Here is a 12944-nt window from a genome sequence, read left to right as displayed (position 1 = left end):
TTCTTGTTCCTGGATACTTTCTACTTCACACACAATATCTTTCTGTAGTTCATATGCCTCTTCAATTAATATTTTGAAAATAAAGACTTTTTTCATTTAAATTATATTTAGTTAACATTCAGTGAAATATTGGCTTCAGGAATAGAATTCAGTGATTCATCACTTACATACAACACCCAGTGCTCATCACAAGTGTCCTCCTTAGTGCCCAACACCTGTCTAGCCCATCCCCACCCACTTCTCCTCCATCAACCTTCAGTTTGTTTTCTATCAGTAAGAGTCTCTTGTGGTTTGTTTCTTTCTCTCGTTTCTTCCTCCCATGTTTATCTGTTTTGTTTCTTGAATTCCACATGAGTGAAATCATGTGGTATTTGTCTTTCTGACTTATTTCACTTAGCATAATTCATTCTAGGATAAAGATCCACATCATTGAAAATGGCAAGATTTCATTATTTTCTTTAAAAATGTTATATCTTTTTGAAATATTTAAAACATTTTAAGAAAAAAAATTCAATATTTAAAAAATATTTTGTTTAAATATTTGTTTAAAAAATATTTTTGAGAGAAAAAGAGAACATGAGCAAGGGAGGGGTGGGGGGGGGGGGGAGACAATCCTAGGCAGGCTCCATTCTGTCAGTGCAGAGCCCAAACGTGGAGCTCCATCTGATAAACAGGGATGTGAGCCAAAATCAAGAGTCAGATGCTTAATTCACTGAACCACCCAGGTGCCCCTAGATTTCATTCTTTTTAATATTCCAGTGTGTGTATGTGTATGTGTGCACATTTTCTTTATCCATTCATCAGTCAATGGACATTTGGGCTCTCTCCATAGTTTGGCTATTGATGATAATGCTGCTATAAACATTGAGGTGCATGTATCCTTTCAAATCTGTATTTTTGTATCCTTTAGGCAAATACATAATAACACAATTGCTAGATCATAGGTTAGTTCTATTTACAGTCTTTTGGGGATCTTCCATCCTGTTCTCCAGAGTGGCTGCACTAGTTTACATTCCTACCAACAGTGCAAGAGAGTTATCCTTTCTCCGCATCCTTGCCAAGACCTGTTGTTTCTTGTGTTGTTAATTTGTGTAAGGTGATATGTCATTGTGGTTTATGATTTGTATTTCCCTGATGAATAATGTTAAGCATCTTTTCATGTGTCTGTTAGCCATCTGGATATCTTCTTTGGAAAAGTGTCCATTTGTGACTTTTGTCCATTTTGTAACTGGATTATTTGGGTTTTTTTGGGTGCTGAGTTTGATAAATTCTTTACAGATTTTGGACACCAACCCTTTATCAGATACTTTATTTGCAACTATCTTCTCCCATTCCATAGGCTTCCTTTTAGTTTTGTTGATTGTTTCCTTCACTATGCAGAAGCTTTGGATCTTGATGAAATCCCAACAGTTCATGTTTGCTTTTGTTTCCCTCACCTTCAACAACGCATCTAGTAGGAGGTTTCCACAGCTGAAGTCAAAGAGGTTGCTGCCTGTATTCTCCTCTAAGATTTTGGTGGTTTCTTGTCTCACATTTAGGTCTTTCCTCCATTTTGAATTTATTCTTGTGTGTGGTGTAAGAAAGCCATTTAGTTTCATTCTTGAACATGTTGCTGTCCAGTTTTCCCCACACCATTTGTTGAAGAGACTGTTTTTCCATTGGATATTCTTTCCTGCTTTGTCTAAGATAAGTTGATCATATAGTCGTGAAAACAAAGATATTAAGTAATGGCATAGCAAGAATATAATAGGTTTTATAGTTTCATCTTTGAGATCATACAAAGGGTGCAAAATTAGTTTGACACATGTGTGTTAATGTTATATTTTAATATCAGTGTTAGTCAAGACTCTTGGTTGCAAGTGACAGAAACCTGACTTGAACCAGCTTATGTAAACACAGGGACTGTTTTGCTCTGGAAGGACTGAGGAACCAAACCTTTGAAAGGGGCACAGCTTGGCCTCAGGGAGAACCAGACGCAGGGATTGGAGGCCACCACACAAACATGTGATTGATGCTTCTCATTTTGAGAAGCAAAGATCTCAACTGAAGATGCTAGTACGTCTTCACCACTCTTGGGGAAAGCAGCAAGTCAGTGTGCTGGTGGTGTTCTTGAAACTTGAGATCGAAAAGCAGACATGTGATCTTGAATAAAATATTATGTTAAAGACATATTTATAGAAGGAACCCGCAGATTAAAAACAAAACTCTTGTAAATTGACACCTATCACAGAGCCCACTGCAGCTTCAATTTCCCTAGTTGTGAGTTGAGAGGAACAAATTGCATCAGGCTAATTAATGCACATGATATTGTTTGAAACAAAAATGTTATGGAAGATCCAGGTTATAACCTGTGGTATTCTTTCTTGTCTTTTTCTTTGTAGGAGGTGTCAGTGGGAAAAAAAGGTCCAGAATGATTACTAACCTATGACTCCCAACAGTATGACAGGTATCTCTTTTTTAAAATTTTCTTTGCATGTCTCCATTTGTTCCACCTGAAGAGAAATACAGGGTTTCTAAAAGACCAACCAAAGACTCTTTGCAACATTATATCCCAAGCATCAAGTAAGGCTAAATGCAGATATAGCTTATGAATACATCCCTACCAGTAAGCTTTCATCTTCTCCAGAAACTGAGATGCAGAAACCTATCGTGAAGAAATGATAATTCAGAGTAAAAGGCTTGTTTTTAGCTATCCTAAGATAACCCTTGCACAGGAGATACGTTGATTCTTTACATTCATTCAGGTCAATATAAGAAATGGTTCTACACACTTAGTGACTAGAATTCAGGCACCTTCCAGGTAGCAGTAGAGTCAGAATGGAATATGATTAGATTGCACCAGGTAAATGAGGCAAAAATGATCACGGAGCAAAGACAGAATGACCCCCAAGGAATAGGAAGTTCCAACAGAGTGAATTCTTTATGCAACACTAGAACAGAGGTTGCAAACTCAAAGGCCCCAGAGGCCGGGCAGAGGACACCAAGCTGGGAACAGGTTGGGTGGAAGGGAAAACAACAAAACTGGAGTACCCATGTTCTTCCTGCAGGGAAGCCATTCCTCCACTCCAGGTGATCACTGACATACAATAGAGAAGAAGCCCAGAATACCCGGAGACTTCAACTTTCCAAAAGAAGTTGGCAATCCAGGTTTTAAATGAAATATTCCCAATCACAAATGTTAACAGTTAACTTATTAAAATACCAAAGACCCATGAGCCAGTCAGTATGTCTGCTGCCTAGAATCAGCCCCATGGGCTGTCAAGTTTTATAACCTTTGCTATCTGCCTTCCAGCCTAGCACCAAGCCCATACCTGGTCTTATGGTTACCATGGCAGCGGGGCAGACACTCCTAGACCTCTGAATGTCATGGGTGCAGCTTGACCTTTGATAATCCATTCATGTCACCTCACCTAGTGACAAACTAAACATACAGGACAAATACTCCAAGAATCCATTCCCCAGTAGACCTGAGAAATTAAAGTTGCCACTCGGCCTTCTATGAGTTTGGAGGTCTCCTAATGACCTTTACACGGCCTCTCTCAGCATCACTGCCCTCCCTTAAGAGCCACCTACACTGGAGCTCCTGGTGCAGCAAAAAGATGGCCTGCCCAAACCAGAACGATTCACACCAGTAACAAGTGAGGGCCTCAGAACTACATCTCACCTTTTCCTATTTTTTTCCTCATTAACAGGTATCAAAACATACCCACTCTCATTTTTATTCCACTTCCAACCCAGGCAAAATTCTTTCCCACTTAAATCGCACCTATGCTCTGTCATAAACCTGGTCAATCAGTGGGAAATTGTACACATCAACCTTAGCTATCTCCTTTGTGTTTACCAATGAGTGGAAATCTCAACCAGAAGGAATAAAGTATAAATCCTTGCGGGCACAGGCATGTGGGAGCACGTAGATATCAGGCAGCAGGTAGCCACACTGCAAAACCTGGGGAAAGTGCCCGCCCCCCTCTGATACAGGATAGTGTGAGATCAAGTGTGAGACAAGAGCGGCTCTATATTCCATGATAAATTGCCCACTAGAAAAATACTCCAGGGGTGACTGGATTGCTCAGTCATTTAAGCATTCAACTTCAGCTATTTTACAAGAATACTAAGTCTTGTGTCTGTACCTAGAGATTTCTGATTTAACTAATCTGGGGTGGCATGGACATCAGGATTTTAAAAAGCTCCCAAGATATGGGCTCCTGGGTGGCTCAGTTGGTTAAGTGACTGACTGGCTCAGGTCATGATCTCAGGGTTCGGGAGGTAGAGCCCTGCATTGGGCTCTGTGCTGACAGCTAGCTCAGAGCCTGGATCCTGCTTCAGATTCTGTGTTTCCCTCTCTCTCTGCCCCTCCCCTGCTCATGCTCTGTCTGTCTCTGTCTCTCAAAACTAAATAAACATTAAAAAAAAAATACCCCAAAGATGGTCTCAAAGAACATAACTTTTTGAGACATATGAAAATGGCAAAACTTGGTATCAAGATGGGTAATTTGATGGATTTCCCTTGCAATGAGATTGGTTCCAGAGAGAGTCCAGACATGACCATCCATCCAAGGTAGAGCAGGGCTCAACATTTTTTTTTCCAAATCCAGATAGTAAATATCTCTGGCAGTGCAGACTACTCAGTTCCGCCATTGTAGCATGAAGGGCCACAGACTATACATAAATGGGCTGGATGTGCTTCAACAGAAATTTACAAAACAGGCAGCAGGCCCGCATTGGCCCAAGTACTGTAGTTTGGAAACCCTTGGTGTAGACTCCCAGGTAGTCCAGACCATCTTATTGTTGAGCAGAACCCCCAAGGTCAGTTCAGTTCATCTTCAGGACAGAGTGAGGAATCGACGCTCACTCTGGGACCATTCTAGATTGGGCCAGCTTTTCAGCTGATCTTGTAGAAGCCAAGGTGCTCTTCTCGCAGACTCCACAGGTGCCTCCCAGTGAAAGAGGGCGTTTTTGCTTCCCAGCATTTGTTTCCTAGTGTAGAAACTAACAGTAGTTCTAATTGCAAAAGGATTCTACTCCATACATACATGCTTTGTACATGTTAATGGACTCAGCTGAGAAAATTATTGCTTTAGACTCCCTTGTTTGTGGACGAAATCAAAGAGTACCCTTTCCCCTCTCTTTTTTGCTATGAGCTCAGGCTATGTGTTTATATTTTAAGAAATCTAACGAGTTTACTTATTGTGAGAGACCATAGTAAAGTTGTATGTAAGTCATCAGAGCTAAGTCCTTGCTTTAGGAGCATAAGTTAAGGGGAAAACATGCATATTTTCTTCTCTGAAAAACTAACAGGCAATATTACTGTTATGCAGTACAGGAAATCAATTCACCTCTATGAAAATAAAGCCATTCTTTAAGTGAATAGGAATAAGAACATTGAACTGATTCCTAAAAGCAAGCAGACCGGCATTTCCAGATAAGTCTTGTCGGCATGCAGTCTCTTCCAGCCAGAATGCTTCATAAATTTGTGTATTTTTCCATTAACTCACATGGAAATTTGTTTGTTTTCTGGGGTTATTTAATATCAGCTACAGTGGAGCCCAGTCTTGCCAAAGTCTGGTTGCTTTGCCTAATTTAAAATTAGACTATATGAAATCACTCATTGAAAAAATACAGATTCTTAATGGAGACCATCAGAAAGTGGCTTAATATGGTATTTTATTAATCTAGCATTAAGCACTGCTTCTTAAGTAATCTGAGGGGAATTCTGCTAACATTTATGGCATTATAATGAGCTCTATTTTGCATAAAACCATGATTCAGAGCATAGGCAAGTTTGTTCCAAAATGTGAATGAATACCTAATACCAAAGTGGTATTTGACCTTGGTTGAAAAGAAAAGAACTCAGACTCCTCTACATGTGCCCAAAAAAGTAGGTACAAGGGTCTGTTCTATTTGCATTGAACCTGGTTTTATGAACTTGGGATAGGACATGAAGTTCGCACAGTATTTGATGTTTCCACCCAATTGGACTCCCTACCATCTAAATTGGCAGTATTATGAATCCTTCCATGTGAATCAAATATTCCCCATTTAGTTACTTAAACTGCACCTCTTCTATGTGACCTGCTTATTCATTTAACTTCCCTGTTGTGATGTTTGCCTTTTTCTTGTTCTTTCTCAAACTATTACTGTTGAGTGTACTCCACCAGGGGAAGAATGTTAGCAAGGATAGGACAGCTCTCAGTTGCTGCCCCGTGTTTCCACTGGATGATCTTCAGATGGTTTGCTTGTTTGGGGACGGGATCATTTGTTAGGCAAAAGGAAGAATTACATAGGTTTTAAATTTACATTTCTAAAAAAACAGTTTACATTTCTCATTACTGCTCAAGTTGACTTTTTTACATGTTTATTGACTGCTTGTGTTTCTTCATCCATAACTCACTTGTTCATACTAACGTCCGCTTGCTCGTTGTGGATTATATATTTTCCTCATTGTTTATACAAGCAGTTTATTATATATTAAGGATAGCATGTCACCTAATCTCCCGAGATCTTGAATTCCTTATCAGTTAAATGAGAAAGGGAGACTAGTTCATCTCTAGTGCTCCTTTTACAGTTAGATGATTATACTTGACATGTAAACATTTATAAATCACATTTTGATAAAGTGGAGCATGAGTCCATTGACAGTTCGAGGTAAAGAAAAAGGGACCCCGGGAGCAATGTGTTATGTGCTTTAAGACTATCCTAACGAGCAGGTGTTTCAGAGTCAAAACATTTAAGATGGGAAAACCCAGTATTTTATTGTGAGCCCATGGCATTTTCCAAGGGTGGCTCTTAAGTGTTCCTTAGGCTTTTCAAATGCTCCTCATAACCATTTCATACCTTCAGAAAGAGAATCACGGTTGTGTTTGTATCCCACAACTGAAGTAGACCATCTTCACGGAATCAGGAGGTTGTCGACAGCAAAATTAGGACACCATCCAAAGATAATATCAACAGCGGTACTGTTAACAGATCACACTATCAATAAATACACTTCTGAAGTAGGATTTTGGTCATGGCTTCTTAGTAAATCATCATTTACTGATACAGCCCTTTGATGTTAGACTTTTTTCTTTTTAAATTTTATTTAGAGAGAGAGCATGCACACAAGCAGGGCAGGAGGAGAGAGAAGGAGACAGAATCCCAAGCAGGCTCTGTCAGTGCAGAGCCTGTCTCCAGGCTCCATGTCAGGAACTGTGTGAGATTATGACTGGAGTCAAAATCCAGAGTCAGATGTTTAACCGACTGAGTCACCCAAATGCCCCTAGACTTTTAATATAATGTTACCTAAGTAATGTTAGAATGAACAGTGCTGTATATAACTTGGCAATTCTAATTGTTCCCTCAGGATAAAACTCTACTAAGTAAAAAGGAAATGGTAAGTTAAGGAGACTGAATATCTTTAAAAACCTTTTCTCTTATCAAATTATAACCAGGTTATTAGACCGATTGAGATACCCATCTGTTTAATCATAAATCCTCCACATCTGGAGTTTTGGTAATTAATTTTTGAGTTTATTAGACAAAGTTTTATCACAGCTTTCAAAACTTTCTATTTTTCTTAGATAATGAATTTGACTACCCACACACTCTGATCACTTAAAGAACTTTTGTAACTTAATTGCTCATTTAACTTTTCTGTTTTGTCAGTTATTTTTCTTATGATTCATACATCAAGAAAATAATTCATTGTCTATGATTAATGTCTTAATTATTTTCCAATTCTTTTTAAAATGTATTTATTTAAACTCAAGTTAGTTAACATACAGTGCAACATTGGTTTCAGGAGTAGAATTTAGTGATTCATCATTTACATGTAAAACACCCAGTACTCATCCCAACAAGTACCCTCCACTAATGCCCATCCCCCCTCACCCCCCTTCCAGCAACCCTGTTTGTTCTATTTAGAGTCTTACAGTTTGTGCTCCTCTGTTTTTATCTCATTTTCCAATTTTAGCATAGGTCTCTCTTCTTTTTTGGCAATAACTGACCTTTTAAAATTTAATTTTTCTTCTTTTGAAATAATTCCATTAGTAACAGAAAAGTCGGTAAGATTAGTCCCAGGAATCCCTAGCTACCCTTGATCCAGAGTCCTCAAATGTCAACACTTTATCACGTTTGCTTCAATCTTTTTCCTCTATGTCACCTGTGTAATTTTTATTTCGAACCATCTATAAACCAATAGGTTGTAAACATGATGGCATGACATTTTTTTGACACATGCAAGTTTTTAGGTTATATATAGTGAGCTCTATTGAGGTGTCATCATGCGATTTATGTCTTTGTTGTCGAGCTTAGAAATGTCTTCTGCTGAGTACTGAGGGGCAGGGCTCCACTCGTTCTTGGCAAAGAGTTAGCATTACTGTTTCAATGTGCAGTTCTTTTTAAGGAGACAAGGATGACTGGTTAAAGTTGAAGATTTTCTCAACAAACACCCTCTCATATTTATCCTGTATGCACCAACCATCCACCCAAAGCCTTTGATGGCAGAGAGGGAGCGCCTGCCAGGGCTGAAGGCCCTTCTGTCCCTTCTCCCAAAGTCAGGACTGCCAACCCCAAGTCTTTGTACTGGTAACGCCAGCAAAGGACACAACCACAGAAGCCAGACACGGTGCTCGGCTTCCTTTCTCATGTTGCTACAGGAGCTGGGAGAGGTTATATTGATTTATACACTCCTGGCATAATTCTTCTGAAAGAGCATCTAGAGGCTTCTTTCACTTTCTTCCAAGTTCCTGTTTCCCTGGTGGTAGCCAAAAATAAAACATGGCCTTGGAGTCCACGGAGGCAGCTCTGCACATGACCCGTGTTGCCACAAATAGTTTTGGAGAAGGAAAAATACCAACTCGCCCAAATAGCTAGCTCTCCCGTTGGTGGAGCCAGTTACAAAAAGCGCCTTTGGTTTTGTTTCTTGGGCATTTAACCACATGAAACAATGGGGGCCAGTTTGCTCCCTCCTCGGCTTGGTGTCACTTCTACAAGAAACAAAAATCTCACTGAAAGTAGGCTCTAAAGGAAATGTCTTCTCTGAAATGCCGTGAGGACAGAAGGGAGGCTGCTACACCCACATCACAAGGAAGATCTTTCAATTCCTCCGCAGACATCTCTCCCACGGATCACTACTCTTGGTAACTGCTGAAGCCCTTTGGTCCTCTTTCTTCCCCCCAAGGCTCAAAGCCTGGTGTGGTGGCTCTGCACACACTCTTCCCCTCCCAGTCAGGATTCTCTTCTCTCTCCTTCTCCCCCCTCCCCACCCCATAACACATCCTCTTTTCCTTTGAAGCCTGTGGGTCCCTTCTCTCCTCTCTCCCATTTGCACCCCCTTGTAAGACCCCAATCAGCAAAATAAATACATCTTCCTTGCTAAGGAAGCCATTTTAGAAGGCAAAAGGGAGGGGAAAAAACAAATGCTGAGAATTTCAGATCTTCCCCGCCCCAACCTCCATCACACAGATTGGTAGAAGAAAGTCACTCCACGGTGTCCAGTCTGGAGAAAAGAACCCAGAACCCCAGTTCAAGATTTTCTCCCATTTCCACCATAACAAGGGAGAAATTAAAACCACAAAAAGAGAATTCCTGTGCATTCCTGTGTTATTACACATTGCCCTCTTTTTGACACAAAAGCAAATACTTTTTTCAGTAAACAGAATGTACGGTGACCTTCTGCACAAGACAAATGGGTAAGGAGGCCAGACCTTGCCATAGAGCCACCTGAAGAAAACCTGGCCCTGCTGTAACCTGATGGCCTCTGTCCTCCCACCTCCCACCTCTTTCACCTCCCGAACTTCGTGGAACTTTCTGAAAGTATGTGGATTAGTGAAAATCTTCCTGCAAAACTCTGGCGCCTCCAAGACAACTGCTTCGAGAACAACTTCACCTTCCAGGTTTGAACTGCAGCCAGGTGATCAGGAAGTAGACTTGTCTAAAGGACAGGGCGTAACAGGGAATGAAAGATGAAAGTGCCAGAGCAAAGAAAAAAATTTTTCTCTATCAACAACCCCTATATTTTTTCAAAAGGCCACCCTTTATAGCGCTTAGTTTTTTCTCAGGGACTGTCCTTACCCCCAGCTCCACTGTCCTGCTCCCCACTCCATCCCCATCTCAGACCTGTCACTACAATCACCACTATTTCATCAACCCCCCACCCATCAAAGTCATCATCGCTCTGATAAACTCATCACTAGCTCTTCACATCCTGCTGTAGCCAAGAATCACCCTGCATCTCTCTACTTGACTCCGCCTAACAAACATAACAACAAATAAACATAACCTAGCAGGGTGGTGCTATGTTGGGAATATACTCCTCTCTGTTCCCCCAATGTCACTGACAGTCCAGCACAGTGGCATACTGGCAGGTGGAAGATCCTTCAGAAGAACTGAAAATAATTTTTCCCAACAAAATTTAGTTCCTGATGAATAGGTGATGTTATTTTGTTTGCAGTGAGTCAAGAGTTATCTTTTGGGGACACCTGGAAGGCTCAGTCAGTTAAGGATCTGACTTGATTTCAGCTCAGGTCATGATCTCATGGTTTGTAGGCTAAATGACTTTAAATAGTGATAGGTCTCATTTCTTTGTTAGTCTTCATCATGCTCCCTGCCCAGAGACGGAAGCTGAGCAGTCCTTCCTCAACTGATTAAAGCAGAGATCCCCTTTGATGGGGGCCTTGTTGATGGCCCTTTGATGGATGACCTAGCCTTCTGCTCAAACTTGCCTACACATTAGAATCACCTTGGAAGCTTCTAGTTTTTAGAGGGAGGGGCATCTGGGTGGCTCAGTCGGTTAAGCCTCCAACTTTGGCTCAGGTCAGATCTCACGTTCGTGGGTTTGAGCCCTGCATCAGGCTCTGTGCTGACAGCTCAGAGACTGGAGCCTGCTTCCGGTTTTGTGTCGCCTTCTCTCTCTGCCCCTCCCCCCTCTCATATGCTGTCTCTCTCTATCAAAAATAAAACATTTTTTTTAAGTTTTTAGAGGGAGAGCACGTGCACATGTGCCCAAGTGCATAAGTTGGGGAAGGGGACGGGGAGAGCAAGAGAGAATCTTAAGCAGGCTCCACAGTGAGCTGTCAGCACAGAGCTGGAAGCAGGGCTCATACCCCAAAACTGTGAGATCATGACCTGAGCTGAAGTTGGACACAACCGACTAAGCCATCCAGGCACCCCTATCCTGGGAGCTTTTTAAATTCTTGATGCCCTTGCCACCCCACATCAGTTAAATCAGAAGGTCTAAGTATAGACACAAGACTCAGCATTCTTGCAAAACTGTCTAGGTGATTCCATAGTACAACCCATTCTGAAAGCCATGATGTGGACACAGATTCTTAGCCCAGGCTGCCCATTACAATCACCTAGGGAACTATTTGAAAATACAATGGAGTACTACATGGCAATGAGAAAGAATGAAATCTGGCCATTTGTAGCAAAGTGGATGGACCTCAAGGGAGCCATGCTAAGCAAAATAAGTCAGGCAGAGAAGGACAGATACCATATGTTGTCACTCATAGGTCTAACAGGAGAAACCTAACAGGGGACCATGGGAAGCAGAAAGGGCAGGGGGGAAAGAGTTAGGGAGAGGGAGCGAGGCAAATCATGAGAGACTCTTGAATACTGAAAACAAATGGAGGGCTGAAGAGGGAGGGAGAAGGGGTAGAGGGGTGATGGTCATGGAGGGGGACACTTGTGGGGAAGAGCACTGGGTGCTATATGGTAACCAACTTGGTAATAAACTATTTAAAAAAAAATACCAGTGTCTGTGCCCCACTCTGGGAAGCTTCAGTTGGCTTGGTCTAAGGTGGAGCCCCTGCTTTTTTTAAAGTCATCCCACTTGCACAAGTGGAGTGGGTTTCTATTTAAACTCAAGTGATTCTGATGTGCGTGAGTGTTGAGAAAAGAGCAGCTGTCCTTAAACTGGGTGGTGAGATATCCGTATCACTTAAAAGAAAGGCCAAACACAATGAGAAAGAATGAAATCTGGCCCTTTGTGGCAAAGTGGATGGACCTTGAGGGCGTCATGCTAAGCGAAGTAAGTCAGGCAGAGAAGGACAGATACCATATGTTTGCACTCATAGGTCTAGCAGGAAAACAGGAGAAACCTAATGGAGAACCAGAGGGAGGGGAAAAGGGAAAGAGTTGGGGAGAGAGGGGGATGCAAAACCTGAGAGACTATTGAAGGGGAAGGGGGAGGGGGAAAAGAGGTGGTGATGGAGGAGGGCACTTGTGGGGAAGAGCATTGGGTGTTATATGGAAACCAAATTTGACAATAAACTATTTTTAAAAATAATAAAAAATAGTAATAAAAGGCTAAAAAAAAGAAAGAAAAAAAAAAAAGCAAGGCCAAACAAGCTCTATTCTACTATGCTACCTAATAACAAGTGCCTGAGCTTCTGGATTCTCCATTAGCTCTCCAGGTGATTCTGAAACACACAAAAGTTTAAGAACCACATGATCTAGAAGGTTTCCCCCCCCCCATTTGGAAAGGTTTTGGGAAATGTTTATTTTCTAACATTCATTCTAACACTGCATCTGAGTACCTACAAAAGACATCTAAAATATCACCAGTTAAGGGGCACCTGGGTGGCTCAGTCAGTTGAGCTTCGGACTTCAGCTCAGGTCATGATCTCATAGTTTGTGGGGTCGGCCCCATGCTGGGCTCAGTGCTGACAGCTCAGAGCCTAGAGCCTGCTTCAGATGCGGTGTCTGTCTGTCTGTCTGTCTCTCTGTCTCTCTCTCTCTCTCTCTCTCTCTCTCTCTCTCACCCCCTTCCCTACTTGTGCTCGTGCATGCTCTCTCAAAAATAAACATTTCTAATAAGTAAAATATCACCAGTTAATCTAGGCCTAACCTGGCCCAGGATGACAAATGGAAATGCAATTAAAGATGCTTTACTCCCAATGACTACGTGGGGGTGTGCCCTTACTGTCACTCACAAATAACAGACCCCAGGCCCTGCTTCCATG

General features: G+C 41.6%; 1 protein-coding gene across 1 annotated transcript in view; it reads left to right on the top strand.

Moving 5' to 3' along the window:
• Nucleotides 1-12944, top strand: part of THRB (thyroid hormone receptor beta) — a 378523-nt gene that overhangs the window by 273306 nt on the left and 92273 nt on the right. Inside the window, exon 4 of the mRNA XM_029940360.1 lies at nucleotides 2382-2446. Coding sequence (XP_029796220.1) covers nucleotides 2425-2446 — 22 coding nt within the window. The 5' untranslated portion in view covers nucleotides 2382-2424. The remainder of the gene's footprint in view (nucleotides 1-2381; nucleotides 2447-12944) is intronic.

Source organism: Suricata suricatta, chromosome 5, assembly GCF_006229205.1.
Source record: "Suricata suricatta isolate VVHF042 chromosome 5, meerkat_22Aug2017_6uvM2_HiC, whole genome shotgun sequence".
NCBI classification, from domain to species: Eukaryota; Metazoa; Chordata; class Mammalia; order Carnivora; family Herpestidae; genus Suricata; species Suricata suricatta.
The sequence above is the reverse complement of the archived record's forward strand: the minus strand, read 5'-3'. Positions and strand labels throughout refer to the sequence as shown.